Genomic DNA, 18,138 nt, shown 5'->3' on the forward strand with positions numbered 1-18,138 from the left:
AGAATTTTATTGGCCAAGATTGGACACACAAGGAATTTGTCTTGATGCATACGCTCTCAGTGTACATTAAAGAAAAGATACCTTCCTCAAGGTACAACGCTTACAACACTTAATGATAGCCATAGGCTACAAAGAGCTAACCCTGACTCAATAACACATAATCAAACAGTGAAAGCAACAGATCTAACTTCCTGGAAAAAGACGGGAACGTTAGAAGGAATTAAAAGAAGAGGACAACTTGCAGAAGGGCTCAGTTACAGTAGTTACAGGTCAACGCTGAAAGGCTGTTCTGGTTACTAAGGACTTGATGGTACCTGATCAGTCAATTAATAGAGTTTACTTTACTTTATTGTCATTGCACCTCGTACAACGACATTAAACGCCATCATCAGTGTACATCATACATAAGAAAACTATAAGAATAAAACAAAAACACACTCCTTCACTTCCTACATGGGTGTGTGTGTGTGTGTGTATATATATATATATATATATATATATATATATATATATATATATATATATATATATATATATATACACACATATATACATACATACAACAGAATAATCAGAGAAGCCATCAAGATAGAAAAACGCCCACACAGCATGAACAAACGAGATGATACCTCCCGCCTACCAGCCATTTGGAAACCCGCCCTTATTGACAAGCGAGTCCCTAACACGAGGAATGACACCAGACCCACACTCACAAGGTCCACACAGGATGTCACCACCGCACATCCACCCAGAAAGCAGACCCAAACCCACACTGATCATGAAGCACGACCAAGGACCAGAAGCCAGACTGCAACTGCAACATTAGCCATTTCAAACCCCTCCAATCCATACATGCAGCAGACTGACACCCACTATGAAGATGTAGCACGACCACGAACACGAAGCCAAACAACAGTAATGCAGCTCACCAGCTCAAATCCCCCTGCAACTCAGACTAATCTGAGCACAACCAAGCCCCCACCCAAACAGGACACACCCCCAGCCAATCAGAGCACAAAAAACCCCCCCCATCCAATCAGATCACAGCCAAGCTCCCACCCAATCAGTTCAAACCCCCACTAGCAGTTAAAAAGGAAGAAACAGCTGCAATCACACATTGCTCCCAGAAGCACGAAGCTGGAGCCTGAAGATGACGAATGAGACTTCGTCGAAACGTCGCCAAGACACTTCCAATTTTACACGGGAGAAAACCCGAATAACCAAAAACCTACACACAAACACCCGCGAAAACCTCAGAAAACAAATACATATATATATATATATATATATATATATATATATATATATATATATATATATATATATATATATATATATATATATATATACATACACACACATATACACATATATACATAGATGTATATATCAGTGGTGAAATGTAAAATTTGTTACTACCGGTTCTGTGGGCATGGCTTGGTGGGGGGGAGGTATTGTGGGTGGGCATGGCCAACTTTTTTTTTTTTAACTTTTAAAAGCATTTTTTCTAGAACCTCTTCCGCCGAAGAGGTTGCAGAAAAAAATACTTTTCAAAGGCTCTGACGATTCCAGCTGAGCCGTGCGATCGTCGGAGGCTTTTTTTTGTTTGTTTTACTTTTAAAAAATTTTTTTCAGCTGAAGAAAAAAATGCTTTTAAAAGTAAGAAAAACAAAACCCTCTGATGATCACGCGGCTCAGCTGGGCATGCGGGTGGGGGGGAGTCAGGGATTTTTTGCTATCAGTTCTCTGAACCACCTGCCGCCATCACTACCGGATCGGGTGATCCGGTCCGAACCGGGAGCATTTCACCCCTAGCTCACACGCATGCTACTGTTGTTCCTCTGCAGGTAGCAAGGGGACTTCATGACCAGTGAATTCGCCAAAACTGACAAAACCCAACCCATAAAACCAGACAGCTCAGGTTAGGCTGGGCTGACCTCCTTACTGAATTACCTTCATTTATTTATTATGAACGGGGACCGCTTTTATTCCAATGGAACGCAATGCGTTCCGATATAAACAACAATGATAGATCTAGAGGTTCTTAATGAGGGGTGAAAGTTTGACGGGATAGGACTATCACCAGAACCTAAATATCTATACCATTGTGGTGGCACAGTGGTTAGAATGCAGTATTGCAGAATAATTCTGCCCACTGCCAGCAGTTCGATCCTGACTGGCTCAAGGTTGACTCAGCCTTCCCTCCTTCCGAGGTGGGGTCAAATGAGGATCCAGATTGTTGAGGGTCAGAGGCTGACTCTGTAAACTGCTTAGAGAGGGCTGTCGAGCACTGTGAAGCGGTATATAAGTGCTAGTGCTATTCTCCTTATTCGGCATTGCTTAAACTGCATAACACAGACTTCATATATATATAAAAGGTAAAGGTTCCCCTCGCACATACGTGCTAGTCGTTGCTGACTCTAGGGGGGCGGTGCTCATCTCCGTTTCAAAGCCGAAGAGCCAGCACTGTCCGAAGACGTCTCCATGGTCATGTGGCCGGCATGACTCAACACCAAAGGCGCATGGAACGCTGTTCCCTTCCCACCAAATGTGGTCCCTGTTTTTCTACTTGCATTTTTTACGTGCTTTCGAAACTGCTAGGTTGGCAGAAGCTGGGACAAGTCACGGGAGCTCACCCCGTTACACAGCAGCACTAGGGATTCGAACCACTGAGCTGCCGATCTTTCAATCGACAAGCTCAACGTCCTAGCCCCTGAGCCATATATATATAAAATCTGAGCCCCCCCCCTCATTAAATTTCAGTTATTTCTATCAATACGCTGATAGACACAATACTTGGCTTTTTAATACGTCACCTGTAGGATATGTTCCAAGTTGACCTTGATGTAATTTTTTTAACAAAAAAAAATCAAATCAATACATCTGCTCGCTCACTCTAAAATTCAATTAATATGAACGGGGGAGGGCAAACGCCCCAGGTTTCTTGGAGCCGAAAATGGAACGGCGGCACGCTAAGCCAACATGCAACCTTCTATTATGCTACATTCCTAGCTTGTTTTTAAAATACTGTCGTGTTAATGTGCTCGCTGGCCAGATCTAAAGCTCCTGGATGATTTTCAGAGGACAAAAGGCGATCACTTCGGTCTTATCCTTAAATACTCGCTGACCAGAAGAAGGAAGAATAAAAACAAAAGACAAAAATACATTGGCATCGCGAAAATTTCCCAAAGGATGTGGAATTTGGGGAAGAAAAAAAAAGAATAGATCCTTTCTAAGCAAAGTTGCGTTGTCATTTGAGTTAATGAGATCGGAATTGCCTGATGTGAATACTGATAAGTACAGTGAAATAAAAGACACAAGCAATGATGGATTGGGGGGGTAGGGTGAAAAAAACCCACATTTTTTTTTTTAGTTTTATATCCCCAACATTAACATTTTAAAAACCAGGTTCTCGTATTTAGACACAAAAATGGAAAGCAATTGGGTGTTTTTTTGCATCCAGCTGTTTGCATGGAGTACTTAAGCTGGTTCCAAACCTAATTAACCACCGTCTCCTTTCGAGACAATTAATCATTAATTCTAGCAAAGCTAAAATGGCACGGCAGAGGTGATCGTCGGCTTGTAGCTTTTTTAAACTACCGGTTCGGCTTTGTTTTTATTACCAGTTCACCCGAACCGGTAGTTTTCAGTGCTACCAGTTCGCCTGAACTGGAGCAAACCGATAGCATTTCATTCCTCAACAGTAGATCAGTAGAAGTTAATTTTATTCCCCCATCTTCTGCTTGTCTCAAAGATGCTATTTTTCAACTGGGCTGTTTGGTTTTTCTTTGAAGACATTTTGCTTCTCATCTGAGAAGCTTCTTTCAGCTCCGACTAGATGGTGGAGAATGGAAGGATTTATACTAAAAGGGTCATTGAGGCCACTTGGAGGTTTATCTTTTATTTATTTTATTTTTATTTGATTTGCATTTATATCCCGCCCTTCTCCGAAGACTCAGGGCGGCTTACACTATGTCAAGCAATAGTCTTCATCCATTTGTATATTATATACAAAGTCAACTTTTATTGCCCCCAACAATCTGGGTCCTCATTTTACCTACCTTATAAAGGATGGAAGGCTGAGTCAACCTTGGGCCTGGTGGGACTAGAACTTGCAGTAATTGCAAGCAGCTGCTGTTAATAACAGACTGTCTTAGCAGTCTGAGCCACTCAGAGGCTCCCAAGGATCTGGCTCCCAAGGATCACTGCAGGTTAAACTCCAAGCAGCCTCAATGACCTGCTCAAAGGATGCAAAGGACCAGTTCTATCTGCAAGGAGAATCAATCCTTCCATTCCCCACCATCCAGTCAGAGCCGAAGAAGCTCCTTGGATGAGAAGCGAAATGTCTTCAAAGAAAAAACTCAAGAAAGTCCAGTTGCCTCTTGGGGAAAAAAAAAATTTTTTGTGACAGCCATGATCTGATGGTTCACCGAGAAGCTTCACAGACATTCAGCCGACGATACGTGGGATTTCAGGAGCAGCTGGCCTCTCCCCCCCCGGCCAATTTCCCGAAACTCGAGTCTTTGTACCCGAACGTAAACGATAAAACGCGATAAGCAAAAAAAAAAATCGCTGTGCCCATGTCCTTCCACTTGTCGGAGGAGAAAGTGGAGGCAGAATTGATTATTTATTTATTTTTTAAATCATGATGAAGACGGAGCACTTGGTGAGGATGTCAGATGCCGGAAGCCGGACCAAGCAGCGGCCGCCATCTCCTGCCTCTGCTGTAAAAGCAGCCTTCCTCACCTTTGGGAGAGAGACGCTAAAACATCTCGCTCTCGCTCTCCCTCTCTCTCCCTCTCTCCCTCTCTCTCTCCCTCTCTCTCTCTCTCTTTTAATTTTTAAAAAATGGCACTTGTCAGTTGCGATTTATGTAAGCTCTTCCATTTTTAATATCTTGAGTTTTAACATCGGGATGTCCTTTTCCTGCAGGAAAAAAGTTTTGAGATCGTGCTAATCAGTTGGCTAAATCTTGCTATTCTGGTAATAAATTGCCTTCGCTTTGGGATGGATGAAGGAGGCAAGGAGGAGGGAAAGAGGGAGAGGCTGCATCTCCTCCTTCTCCTTTCTCTCCATCCCCTTCTCTCCGTCCCCTCCTTCTCCTTTCTCTCCATCCCCTCCTTCTCCTTTCTCTCCATCCCCTCCTTCTCCTTTCTCTCCATCCCCTTCTCTCCATCCCCTCCTTTCTCTCCATCCCCTTCTCTCCGTCCCCTCCTTCTCCTTTCTCACCATCCCCTTCTCTCTGTCCACTCCTTCTCCTTTCTCTCCATCCCCTTCTCTCCATCCCCTCCTTCTCTTTTCTCACCATCCCTTTCTCTCCATCCCCCTCCTTTTCTTTTCTCTCTATCCCCTTCTCTCCGTCCCCTCCTTCTCCTTTCTCTCCATCCCCTCCTTCTCCTTTCTCTCCATCCTCTCCTTCTCCTTTCTCTCCATCCCCTTCTCTCCATCCCCTCCTTTCTCTCCATCCCCTTCTCTCCGTCCCCTCCTTCTCCCTTCTCTCCCTCCCCTCCTTCTCCTTCTCTCCACCCCTCCTTTCTCTCCATCCCTTCTCACCATCCCTCCTTCTCCTTTCTCCATCCTCTCCTTCTCCTTCTCTCCACCCCTCCTTTCTCTCCATCCCTTTCTCTCCATCCTCTCCTTCTCCTTTCTCTCCATCCCCTTCTCTCCATCCCCTCCTTTCTCACCATCCCCTTCTCTCTGTCCACTCCTTCTCCTTTCTCTCCATCCCCTCCTTCTCTTTTCTCACCATCCCTTTCTCTCCATCCCCCTCCTTTTCTTTTCTCTCTATCCTCTTCTCTCCATCCCTTCCTTTTCTTTTCTCTCTATCCTCTTCTCTCCATCCCCTCCTTCTCCTTTCTCTCCGTCTTCCTTTCCCATCGCCGGAAAAAGCTGGAGTCACTTAACCTCCCTGTTACTAACTTAACAACTACAGCGATACACTGAACCAAGGCCGTAAAACCGGGGAGGTGGGGGGGCAACTCATTGAACAACTATCTCACTTAGCAACAGAAATTTGGGGCTCAATTTGGCCGTAAGCTGAGGACTACCTTGTACGACCATATCTCATGGGCCGCCTGCAATGCGTAACACACACTGTGCTATCGCACAGCCTTTGTTCTTTGGCCCGCTTTCTAGATCTGGCCGTTAAACAATCATCTCGTCCAACCGCCTCCGATTTCCAAAGTCCTCCTCCTGGGCTTCGTCAGTCAGCACAGCAGCTGCTGGTTTTTCCAGGGTCGACACAACCTTGGGGCGAAGCTGGTAAGCCTGTCGTGTTGCCACACCTGTTGGGAAGGAACTGAAGCAAGTGTTGACAAGCTTAAGCGAGCACCCGCCGTGCCTTAATTGTTTGGCAGGTCTTCATGCACGGGGCGGAAGTTCTCGCCGGCTTTTAAATCCAGAATCCAGAAAGCAATTCCGTTTTCAATCAAGCAGCAAGCCCTCTTCAAAACGAGTTTACGTTGCAAAGCCCGCGACCTTTGTGAAGCGTGTTCGGTCTCGTTTTGTGACATTTCCCGCCGCAGCTGTTAGTAGTTATTAAGTTAGCAACACGGTTGTTAAGCGAACCTCGCTTCCTCACTGACTTCGCTCATCAGAAGGTCGCAAAAGGGGATCATGTGACCCCGGGAGAGAATGCGACCGTCGTAAATAGGAACCAGTTGCCAAAAAGGTCTGAATTTTGATCATGTGACCATTTTATTTTATTTTTATTTATTTTATTTATTCAAATTTTTATACCGCCCTTCTCCCGAAGGACTCAGGGCGGTGTACAGCCAAAGATAAAAACAGTAAGTATACAAAATTAAAATATCAATTTAAAATACATATTCAATAGTGGCCGAATTAATTGGGTGGCTGCAACAGTCCTACGTGTGAAAAACACTCCTCAGTCACTTTTTTCTCAGCTCTGTGCCAGGGGTGAAATGTTCCTGGTTCGGACCGGATCACCTGATCCGGTAGCGATAGCGGTGGGTGGTTCGGAGAACCGGTAGCAAAAATCCCTGCCCCCCTCCCCGCCCCAGCTGAGCCGCATGATCATCATTTTTTTTTTTACTTTTAAAAGCATTTTTTCTTCGGCCGAAAAAATGCTTTTAATTTTTTTTTAAAAAGCCTCTGATGATCGCGCGGCTCAGCTGGGATCGTCAGAACCCTTTCAAAGCATTTTTTTCTTTTTTTCTTTTTTTTTTCATAAAAAAGTTTTATTTTTACAATCATATCAAACAGCTCATCCAATGTACAGTTATATACAATTAGTCGGGCTTGCCCAGTCACCCCCCCCCTTTTTAACACTCTTCCTTCTTCTACCTTCTTCTACTTTTCCCACCTTCCTCCCCTTCTCTTATCTACATCCTCTCCTCCTCCACCCTCCACCTTCCTTCTCCTCTTCTACCCTCTTCCTTCCTCTTCTCCTCTTTCCTACCTCCTACTCTCTCTTTTCTCCCTCCTCACCATTCTAAAATGGTAACTGGGCAGACCCGACCCTACATTAATTATATTTATACATCTTCAATAATCCCTGTACATTAACCATCACTCCATCCTCTACCCTCAACCCCCCAATTCCCCTCCCCCTTACCCCCCACCCAGACTTCCCAGAACAAAATGCGGGGTATCAAAACTAACAATCATAATCCAAAATAAATCCTAAATTATAATCTCTAGTCACTCCACACATAATCACACTCTCAATTCCCCTCTCCTTCAGAAATATATCTAATACGAAATATTTCCTAAATTTATTCATATGCTATTCGATATCAAAGCATTTTTTTCTACAACCCCTTCGGCCGAAGAAATTGTTAAAAAAAAAAAAGCTTTTAAAAGGCTCCTCTGGCGATCCCAGTTGAGTTGCCTGATCGCCAGAACCTTTTAAAAGCATTTTTTTTTTGCAACCTCTTGGGCTGAAGAGGTTGTAGAAAAAATGCTTTTAAAAGTATTTTTTAAAAACGTTGGCCACACCCACCCAGTCACATTACACGCCCACCCAACAAGCCACGCCTACAGAACCGGTAGTAACGAATTTTACAGTTCGCCCCCCCTGCGCTGTTCTAACTCTGAACGGTCACTAAAGGAATCCTTGTAAGTCGAGGACTACATGTATATGTATATGGGACAGATTCTCTGGAAGCTGGCATTTTAAATTTATTTTATTTTAGGACGAACAAACCCCATCTTCCATGTTCATTATCTTTCGGTTATTCTTGGGCTCCCTTCATCATTCTGTCCCAGTTTTTTTGCAAATTTCAAGATTCCGTAAACCGCTAAAATTCCCCCGCAGTCATTTGGCGTCACGACGCTCAAAGGATGAATCACTTCGTAAGATGCTGGAGATAACCGCGCGCTGAGAATTTTTCCCCTGATTGAATTGAAAAATAATAATAATCGCGAAATAAAATGAGTTAAAACGGTGACGCCGGCTTCTGTTCCTACCTAGGCAGAGGTGAGATTAGTGGGGAAGTGCAATTTTTGCTACCAGTTCTGTGGGCGTGGCTTGGTGGGGGATCATGTGACTGGGTGGGCGTGGCCAAGTGTTGTTGTTTTTTTTGTTTACTTTTTAAAGCATTTTAAAAATTTGCCCGAACTGGTAGTAAAAAAAAAAATGCTTTAAAAAAGTAAAAAAAAAAAAAAGGTTCTGACAATCACAGCTGTGTTACCCGATTGTTGGAACCCTTTTTTTTTTTTTTTACTTTTTTAAAGCATTTTTTTACTACCTATTCACCCGAACCGGTAGCTTTTATCACTACCGGTTTGCCCGAACCGGACCGAACCGGTAACATTTCACTCCTGAATGAGACCCTTTTAAACTAAGGGTGTCAAACTCAATTTCATTGAGGGTCGCATCAAGGCTGTGGTTGACCTCTGGGGGGGCTGGCCGGGTGTGGCCGACTGGGTGGGCGTGGCCAGTTTGACCCCATTCCCCAAACTGCCGGCCTGATGTTTTCCTCTTCGCACTGGGTAGACCGGGCCGAAGTGACGCGAGCTGGTCCCCCTTACATTTTCCCGCGGACGAGATCCGACCACATCACGAGCCAGCTTCCACCCCACGGGCTTTGTGTTTGATCCCCGTGCTTTAACCTTTCGGATAATCCTTGACTTAACAACCATTCGATAAGTGACTGTTTGAAGTTACAACAAACTTCAAACGGGAATTGAATTACGGCCAGTTCTCACACTTCATGACCGTCGCAACATCCTCACCGTCGCGGGATCAAAATTTGGCAACCGCCATAGGTGTAGAAGAGTTACAGCATCCCGGAGGAGGCCGGGTGGTTTTCCCTCTTTTGCGACCTTCCGACCAGCAAAGCCAACAGGGAAGCCTGATTGTCTTCACGACCATTTGCGACTTTCCCCAGCCAGCTTCCCTGGGAACCAAAAGCCGATGGGAGAACTTTGGGTTCACTTCTTGACCGTGGGATTCACTTAACAATTGCAGTGGTTCGATTAACAACTTAACGGCCTTGCCCGGCCGTGGAAATTCTGGTCCTAACGATAGTCGTAAGACGAGGACTCCTTGAATTGGATAACCTGCTTCCTTCACTGTATTTGCATGGTCACAATTCCCTTTTTCTGGGTTTTTTATTTTTTTTTCTCTCTCTCTCTCTGAAGGTAACTTTGGGAAAGGTATTAAAAGTTATAGTCGTGATGCGAAGCCTCTTCATCGACCGGACGATAGTCAAAGGTTTCCATGAAAACGTTTACACAGAAGATGGCAAGGTAAGGATCGCTTTTGCATCTCAAATGGGGAAAAAAAGAAAAGTGATGATACTTATGAGATCTGGTGAGTGTGACTCGCCTCCCTGTTTCTATACAGTAGCTCTGAGCTTGGTTGTTTCCTTGTGGACATTTCATGACCCAACTAGGTAACATCATCAGTGTTAGAAGGAGTGTGATTTTCTCCCTGTTTCTATGCAGTAGCTCTGAGCTTGGTTGTTTCCTTGTGGACATTTCATGACCCAACTAGGTAACATCATCAGTGTTAGAAGGAGTGTGATTTTCTCCCTGTTTCTATGCAGTAGCTCTGAGCTTGGTTGTTTCCTTGTGGACATTTCATGACCCAACTAAATAACATCATCAGTGTTAGAAGGAGTGTGATTTTCTCCCTGTTTCTATGCAGTAGCTCTGAGCTTGGTTGTTTCCTTGTCGACATTTCATGACCCAACTTAGTCTATCCGAAGACTCACCGTAACTTGGCAAGCTCAAGATTTCATTTGTATTCATTTATTTATTAAATTTGTCTGCCGCCCGTCTCGCCCATACACACACACCCCCAATGCGGGTGACTCTGGCCGGAGGCAGGGATTCCAAGCCTCCGTAATGCCTGGCCCGACACGCCATCCAGGTTGGCGGCAGGTAGGACTCGCTGCGGGATCCGTTAACCCACCTGGGCTATGTTAATGCTCTGCCTTCGTTAATTACCGCGTATCAATAAGCAAAGGCAGCTTTTGTGCCTTGCAGCGTCGTGGAGTCGGGGAAAAGGCCTCGCTTGTATCAAAGCGAGAGCTTCAAAGGTAGGCAGAACTGTCTCCCAAGTAATTTCTGATCCCCGTATTCTTTCCACTTCAAAGCTGAGCTGTATGTTGTGTTTGGGTGAAGGGAAGGGAAGGGAAGGGTGGCGGGGAGGGAGAGCCCCCCCCCCCCGCCGAATCGGATTCCTCTAATAAGTGTTGGCACCGGCTCTGTTTGATATTAGATGCAGGGAACATTTTGATTGGTGATTGCCTTTGAAATCGTTCGGACGACCTTCAGAGAGCGGCCCCTGGTTGCTTGCGCCAGGGATGGGTGTCGGGGAGAGCGGGGCGCGCCAAAGAGGGAGAGAGAGTGAGAGACAGAGAGAAAGAGGGAGAGAGAGAAAAGAGAGGGGGGGGGAAGAGAGAGAGAGAGAGAGAAAGAGGGCGAAGGTGAGAGAGGGAGAAGGGAGAAAGAAGGGAGAGAGAGAAAAGAGAAAGAAAGAGGGAGAGGATGAGAAAGGAAGAGAGGGAGAAGAGAGAAAGAGGGAGAGAGAGAAAAGAGAAAGAGGGAAGAGACAGAAAAAGAGAAAGAAAGAGGGAGAGAGAAGAAGAGAGGAGAAAGAGAGAAAGAGAGGGGAAGAGAGAGAGAGAGGAGAGAGAGAGGAGAGGAGAGAAAGAAGGAGAGAGAGAAAGAAAGGGGAAGAGGAGAGAGAAAGAGAAAGAAAGAAAGAGGGGAGAAGGAGAGAGAGAGAGAAGAGAGAAAGAGGAGAGAGAAAGAGAAAGGGGAAGAGAGAGAAAGAGAAAGAAAGAGGAGAGGTGAGAAAGGAAGAGAGGAGAGAGAGAGAGAAAGAAGAGAGAGGGTGACAGAGGAAGAGAGAGAGGGAGAAAGAGGGTGAGAGAAAAAGGGAAAGGTGGGAAGAGAGAAAAAAAGAAAAGGAGAGAGGAAGAGAAAAAGAAAGGAAGAGAGAGAAAGAGCGGGGGAGAGAGGAGGAGAAAGAGAAAACGAGAAAGAGGGGGAGAGGAAGAGAGAGAGGGAGAGGGAAGGAATGGGGAAAAGAGAGGGAGAGAGAAAAAGAAAGGGTGAGAGAGGGAGCCCCAATTTCATTCGCATGCGGGAGGACGCCTTGAAAATTGTGCTTTTCAGCAGCTTCTCCCCCACCCTCAAGTGAACAAATGTGTGTCTTGATTGAAAGTGAAAAGTTGAAGAATAATAGACCTGCAACCTTGCTTCGTGTAGTTTCGCTCACTTCATTTCGACCAGGGTGTGTATATGTGTGTGTGTAAGGATGGAGGCTTTACAAGCGCTGCATATGCTATGCCTTCTTTTTCTTTCTTTCCTTCCTTCCTTCCTTCCTTCCTTCCTTCCTTCCTTCCTTCCTTCCTTCCTTCCTTTCTTTCTTTCTTTCTTTCTTTCTTTCTTTCTTTCTTCTTTAATTAAACCTTGGGGAGCCTTAAAAGCTGTCCAGATTGAACGATGTGGGTCCTTGTCCGTCTGGATGTTGAAGGATGGGTTGAGCGCCCATTTGGATGGTTGCCTTCTTGTCCTCGGTACAGTTCAATTCTTTTCAAAATTGAAGACCCCGAAGGCAGGGGCGGGGGGTGGGTGGGTGGGGGAAACCCAAGAGATTTATCCACGGTAAGGTCCACTAACCAGGGTTGGCAGGTCTAGCTGGAACAGGGTTGGCTGGGCTAACTTTAACACCTTCGCTCAGAAAACCGTCAGCCGAGAAGGCAAAAAACCATCCTCAGCTGCGCTCTTCGGAATGATCCCTCCCTCCCTTCCTTTGATCCCCCCAAGTTACGGGTGAGAAAAGAGGGAACCAGAGACTTATACAGGCGGTCCTCGCCTTAACGGCCACAACCGAGCCCCGGGTTGATGGGGCTAAGCGAAACGCCGGTGAAATGGGTTTGGCAACCATCTTGGCGACGATTCTTGCCACCGTCGTTACGGGAACCGCCGCGGTTGATCAGTGAGTAACCCGGTTGTTAAGTGAATCGGGCTTTCCCCCGTTGACTTGGCTTGTCAGAAGGGGGAATCAAATGACACAAACACACCCGGGACGCTGCAATAAATACAAACATTTGACCGGGATGGTATAAGGTCTCCTGCCCCGTCTGTCTGTCTGTCTGTCTGTCTCTGTCTGTCTGTCTATCTATCTATTTATCTATCTCCATCCATCTGTCTGTCATTTCTGTCTCTCTCCCTCCCTCCTACTCTCTCCCTTTCTCCATCCATATCTATCTATCTATCTTTCTATCTATCTATCCATCCATCCATTCATCCAGTAGTGGGTTTCAATTTAGTTTGCTACTGGTTCGCTCGTGTGCATGCGCAGAAACGTCCAGGCAGGTGGGTAGAGCTGATCCGGGGCGAACTGGTAGCAACCCACCACTGTATCTATCTATCTAATCTCTCTCCATCCGTCATCTATTTATCTGTCTATCTATCTATCTATCTATCTATCTATCTATCTATCTATCTATCTATCTATCTATCTATCTCCATCCATCTGTCATTTCTCTCTCTCTCTCTCCTTCCCTCCCTCTCTCTTTCTCTCTCCATCCATCCATCCATCCAACCATCCCTGTCTGTCTGTCAGTCTGTCTGTCTGTCTGTCTATCTATCTATCTATCTATTTACCTATCTATCTATCTATCTCCATCCATCTGTCATTTCTCTCTCTCTCTCTCTCCTTCCCTCCCTCTCTCTTTCTCTCTCCATCCATTCATCCAACCATCCATCCGTCTGTCTGTCTGTCTGTCTGTCTGTCTATCTATCTATCTATCTATCTATCTATCTATCTATCTATCTATCTATCTATCTATCTATCTCTATCTCCATCCATCTATCTTTCATTTCTCTCTCTCCCTCCCTCACTTTCTCTATCCATCCATCCATATCCATCTACCTACCTACCTACCTACCTCTATCCATCCATCTATCTTTCATTCTTCTCTCTCCCTCTCTTTCTCTCTCCCCCCCCCATCCCTCCCTTCTATCCTGTCATCCAGCTGTCTGTCTGTCTGTCTATTCATTTTTTATCAAACGGTCTAGAAGTTTTTAAAGAAAAGATTGGGCAACGACTTGTCTGAGAACCATCGTTCGTTCCTTGTGCACAGATTGGACTAGAAGACCTCCAAGGTGTCCCTTGCAGCCCTGTGATCCGATGTTCTTATCAGACGGAGGGAATACAAAAACGCCAGTAGACTTGGAAGCGTCTGTTACTCTCTCTTTTGATAGAGTAGCTTCCTAGTCTCCTCATGGAGTAAGTTTCCTAAGTTGGTGTACCTCGCCAGTTTGACAAGGCTGTGGGGAGCCCCCCCCCCATCCACATGGCCAGTTTCCTCCGTCCCTCCGCTCTCATCTCTCCGTGCTGTCTCCCCTCTGTCGTTCGTTGGGGCTTCTTGTCCGTGACCTCTCTTCTTGTACACCTGTCAAGTGCCAGGCACATTTGGGGAGGGTTTGATGAATAAATAATAGCAATAACTAAAATATTAATTGAGCCGTACTTCTGGACAGGAGTGGAAAACAGCGAGCTATTCACAGTTATTTGGAATTTGAAAAAAAAAAAAAAGAATTAGGCCATAGGAGAGAGAGGGTTGCGTAACTGATAGAAACGTTGAATTTTATTTTATTCTTTTTGAGGACAGGGTGTGCTGTGTAGATGGAGCTGTAAGCTTGATCGTGAGTGTTTAAAACTTTGTTGGAGGTGTGGTCACAAACAGGAGACTTTCTACCACATGCGGTGGACCTGCCCTAAGATTAGGAAATTTGGGGGTAAGATTAAAAAAAAAATGGCTGGATGAAATAACAGGGCAGAAGATAGAAAGGAAACTGGAACTATTCCTCCTGGGCATTCTGGAAGAGAAAATGGAAAAAAATATACAATATATCAGTGGTCACCAACCAGTGGTCCGTGGACCACTGGTGGTCCACAAGAAAATTGTGGTTGTCCCTAGAAAAATCATTTGCATTTTTATATTGCACTAAATACTATTTGTCTTTTTAAAAAATTCATATTAGTGGCCCACAGGATTTAAAATTATGAATTTAGTGGTCCCTGAGGTCCGAAAGGTTGGTGACCCCTTCAATATATCATACTACAGAAACTAACAGTGAGTAGAATTGTGATAGCACAAAATTGGAAACAACCAGATATCCCTCCGGACCAAATTATAATTAATATATATACATATATACATATGTAGGTCTTTGGTTATTCGGGTTTTCTCCCGCGTAAAATTGGAAGTGTCTTGGCGACGTTTCGACGAAGTCTCATTCGTCGTCTTCAGGCTGCAGCTTCGTGCTTCTGGGAGCAAGAAGCACGAAGCTGAAGCCTGAAGATGACGAATGAGACTTCGTCGAAACGTCGCCAAGACACTTCCAATTTTACGCGGGAGAAAACCCAAATAACCAAAGACCTACATACAAACACCCGCGAAAACCTCAGAAAACATAAATACATATACATATATACACACACACACACACACACACATATATGAATGTGCAGAAATGGACAGATTATCTATGGGAAAGAAGGAGAAGGAAGGCACCGAGTACTATTTAGTATGGAACAGATGGTATTCCTGGCTGGAGAGTAAATTTAAAACTTAAGGGATATTTTTGTTATGAGATCGAATCGTGAATAGAAGTTAAGATAATTTAAATAAGGATGTAAGTTTAAGACAGAGATATTTAGAAGTAGAATTCGTGTAAAGAGGTTAATTAGGATAGAGATACCGATGTAGAAAAGCTGTTGCTAGTATTGAAATTTTGATGTGTCTGTCTTTGTTTATTTTTTGTGTGTGTATTATGTTTTTTTTTGGTACGGTGCATTTTAATGTTTGGAAATTTAATAAATATTATTTTTTTAAAAAACAAACTAACTTAACAACTGCCCACGGTGGTGAGAAAGGTTGAAAGAATAAGGGGCAAAATTCACTTAAACGACTTTCCTGCTCGCAACAGAATTGTTGGGCTCAGTCATGGTTGTTAATTTAGAACACTTTGGACCGAGTGACTTCAGGTCAAAATAAATTACCGTCAGGTCAGAATAAATATTACAAATAGGTAAGATTTGCCTTCCCATCTAATAAATAGCAAGTGGAACTGCACCGGTGCTCCTCTATTCCGTGCTGTGTTGCATCTTTTGATATGCAAATAGTTTTATTTGGGATAAACGCTCAGCAAGACTCCAAATGATTCCCTCGTGTATAAATCCGTAGTAGCGCTTTTAATTATGTGATCCAATATTTTGGGGAGGGATGAACGCAGAGGGTGAAATCCAGCAGGTTCTGACAGGTTCTGGAGAACCGGTAGCGGAAATTGTGAGTAATTCGGAGAACCGGTAGATACCACCTCTGGCTGGCCCCAGAGTGGGGAGGGAATGGGAATTTTGCAGTATCCTTCCCCTGGAGTGGGGAGGGAATGGAGATTTTGCAATATCCTTATCTCAGGAGTGGGTGGGAATGGAGATTTTGCAGTATCCTTCCCCCTAGAGTGGGGGGGGGGAATGGGGATTTTGCAGTATCCTTCCCCTGGAGTGAGGAGAAATGGGATTTTGCAGTATCCTTCCCCTGGAGTGAGGAGAGAATGGGGATTTTACAGTATCCTTCCCCTGGAGTGGGGCAGGAATGGGGATTTTACAGTATCCTTCCCCTGGAATGGGGAGGGAATGGGGATTTTGCAGTATCCTTCCCCTGGAGTGAGGAGAGAATGGGGATTTTGCAGTATCCTTCGCCCAGGAGTGGGGAAAGAAATGGGGATTTTGCAGTATCCTTCCCCTGGAGTGGGGAGAGAATGGAGATTTTGCAGTATCTTTATCCCAGGAGTGGGGTGGGAATGGAGATTTTGCAGTATCCTTCCCCCACCATGGCTACCAAGCCATACTATGGCCACCAAGCCACGCCCACCGAACCGGTAGTAAAAAAAAAAAAATTGAATTTCACCACTGGATGAATGGAAAGCTACTCTTGATTTGCTCCCAGTTTTTCTGAACAAAGAGCTGCTCTCTCCTCGCCGCTAAAAATAGGCGGTAAAACCTGAACATAATTACTTAGCTATGTCTAATTTAATTGTCTAATGTTGCCTTCCCATCTAATAAATAGCAAGTGGAACTGCACCGGTGCTCCTCTATTCCGTGCTGTGTTGCATCTTTTGATATGCAAATAGTTTTATTTGGGATAAACGCTCAGCAAGACTCCAAATGATTCCCTCGTGTATCAATCCGTAGTAGCGCTTTTAATTATGTGATCCAATATTTTGGGGAGGGATGAACGCAGGGGGTGAAATCCAGCAGGTTCTGACAGGTTCTGGAGAACCAGTAGCAGAAATTGTGAGTAATTCGGAGAACCGGTAGATACCACCTCTGGCTGGCCCCAGAGGGAAGAGGGAATGGGAATTTTGCAGTATCCTTTCCCCTAGAGTGGGGAGGGAATGGAGATTTTGCAGTATCCTTCCCCTGGAGTGGGGAGGGAATGGAAATTTTGCAGTATCTTTATCCCAGGAGTGGGATGGGAATGGAGATTTTGCAGTATCCTTCCCCCTAGAGTGGGGGGGGGGAATGGGGATTTTGCAGTATCCTTCCCCTGGAGTGAGGAGAGAATGGGGATTTTGCAGTATCCTTCCCCTGGAGTGAGGAGAGAATGGGGATTTTACAGTATCCTTCCCCTGGAGTGGGGCAGGAATGGGGATTTTACAGTATCCTTCCCCTGGAATGGGAGGAATGGGATTTTGCAGTATCCTTCCTGGAGTGGGAGGAATGGAATTTTGCAGAGGGTGAAATCCAGCAGGTTCTGACAGGTTCTGGAGAACCAGTAGCAGAAATTGTGAGTATCCTTCCCCTGGAGTGGGGAGGGAATGGAGATTTTGCAATATCCTTATCTCAGGAGTGGGTGGGAATGGAGATTTTGGGGAGGGGGAATGGGGAGGGAATGGGGATTTTGCAGTATCCTTCCCCCGGGAGTGGGAAAGAAATGGGGATTTTGCAGTATCCTTCCCCTGGAGTGGGGAGGGAATGGAAATTTTGCAGTATCTTTATCCCAGGAGTGGGATGGGAATGGAGATTTTACAGTATCCTTCCTCCTAGAGTGGGGAGGAAATGGAGATTTTGCAATATCCTTATCCCAGGAGTGGGTGGGAATGGAGATTTTGCAGTATCCTTCCCCCTGGAATGGGGAAAGAAATGGGGATTTTGCAGTATCCTTCCCCTGGAGTGGGGAGAGAATGGAGATTTTGCAGTATCCTTCCCCCACCATGGCTACCAAGCCATACTATGGCCACCAAGCCACACCCACAGAACCGGTAGTAAAAAAAAAAAAATTGAATTTCACCACTGGATGAATGGAAAGCTACTCTTGATTTGCTCCCAGTTTTTCTGAACAAAGAGCCGCTCTCTCCTCGCCGCTAAAAATAGGCGGTAAAACCTGAACATAATTACTTAGCTATGTCTAATTTAATTGTCTAATGTTGCCCTCTCCATAATCTCATATATCAAGATAAAGGTTTCTGGTCTTGACATTATAATCTGAAAATATCCAATTTACAGAATGGATAACTTTTGTTGCCTGATTTTTTTAACACGGGCGTATAACATCGGTCCTCACCTCCCGTCTCCGGATCTAAATGTAATATTTAGCAGAGGGAAAGTGGGGGGCGCAGCATTTTATTTACTCCCCATAGGGCAGA

At 44.9% G+C, this 18,138-nt stretch overlaps 1 protein-coding gene across 2 annotated transcripts in view; it reads left to right on the forward strand.

Annotated features, from left to right (window-relative positions):
* The window catches only part of MED27 (mediator complex subunit 27), a 121,880-nt gene that overhangs the window by 81,181 nt on the left and 22,561 nt on the right, over positions 1-18,138 (forward strand). The window contains exon 5 of one of the 2 annotated variants that reach the window (XM_058159466.1): positions 9,607-9,714. The exons of the other annotated variant lie outside the window; for it this stretch is intronic. Coding sequence (XP_058015449.1) covers positions 9,607-9,714 — 108 coding nt within the window. The remainder of the gene's footprint in view (positions 1-9,606; positions 9,715-18,138) is intronic. 2 annotated transcript variants of the gene reach the window in all.

Source organism: Ahaetulla prasina, chromosome 16, assembly GCF_028640845.1.
Source record: "Ahaetulla prasina isolate Xishuangbanna chromosome 16, ASM2864084v1, whole genome shotgun sequence".
Lineage (NCBI taxonomy): Eukaryota > Metazoa > Chordata > Lepidosauria > Squamata > Colubridae > Ahaetulla > Ahaetulla prasina.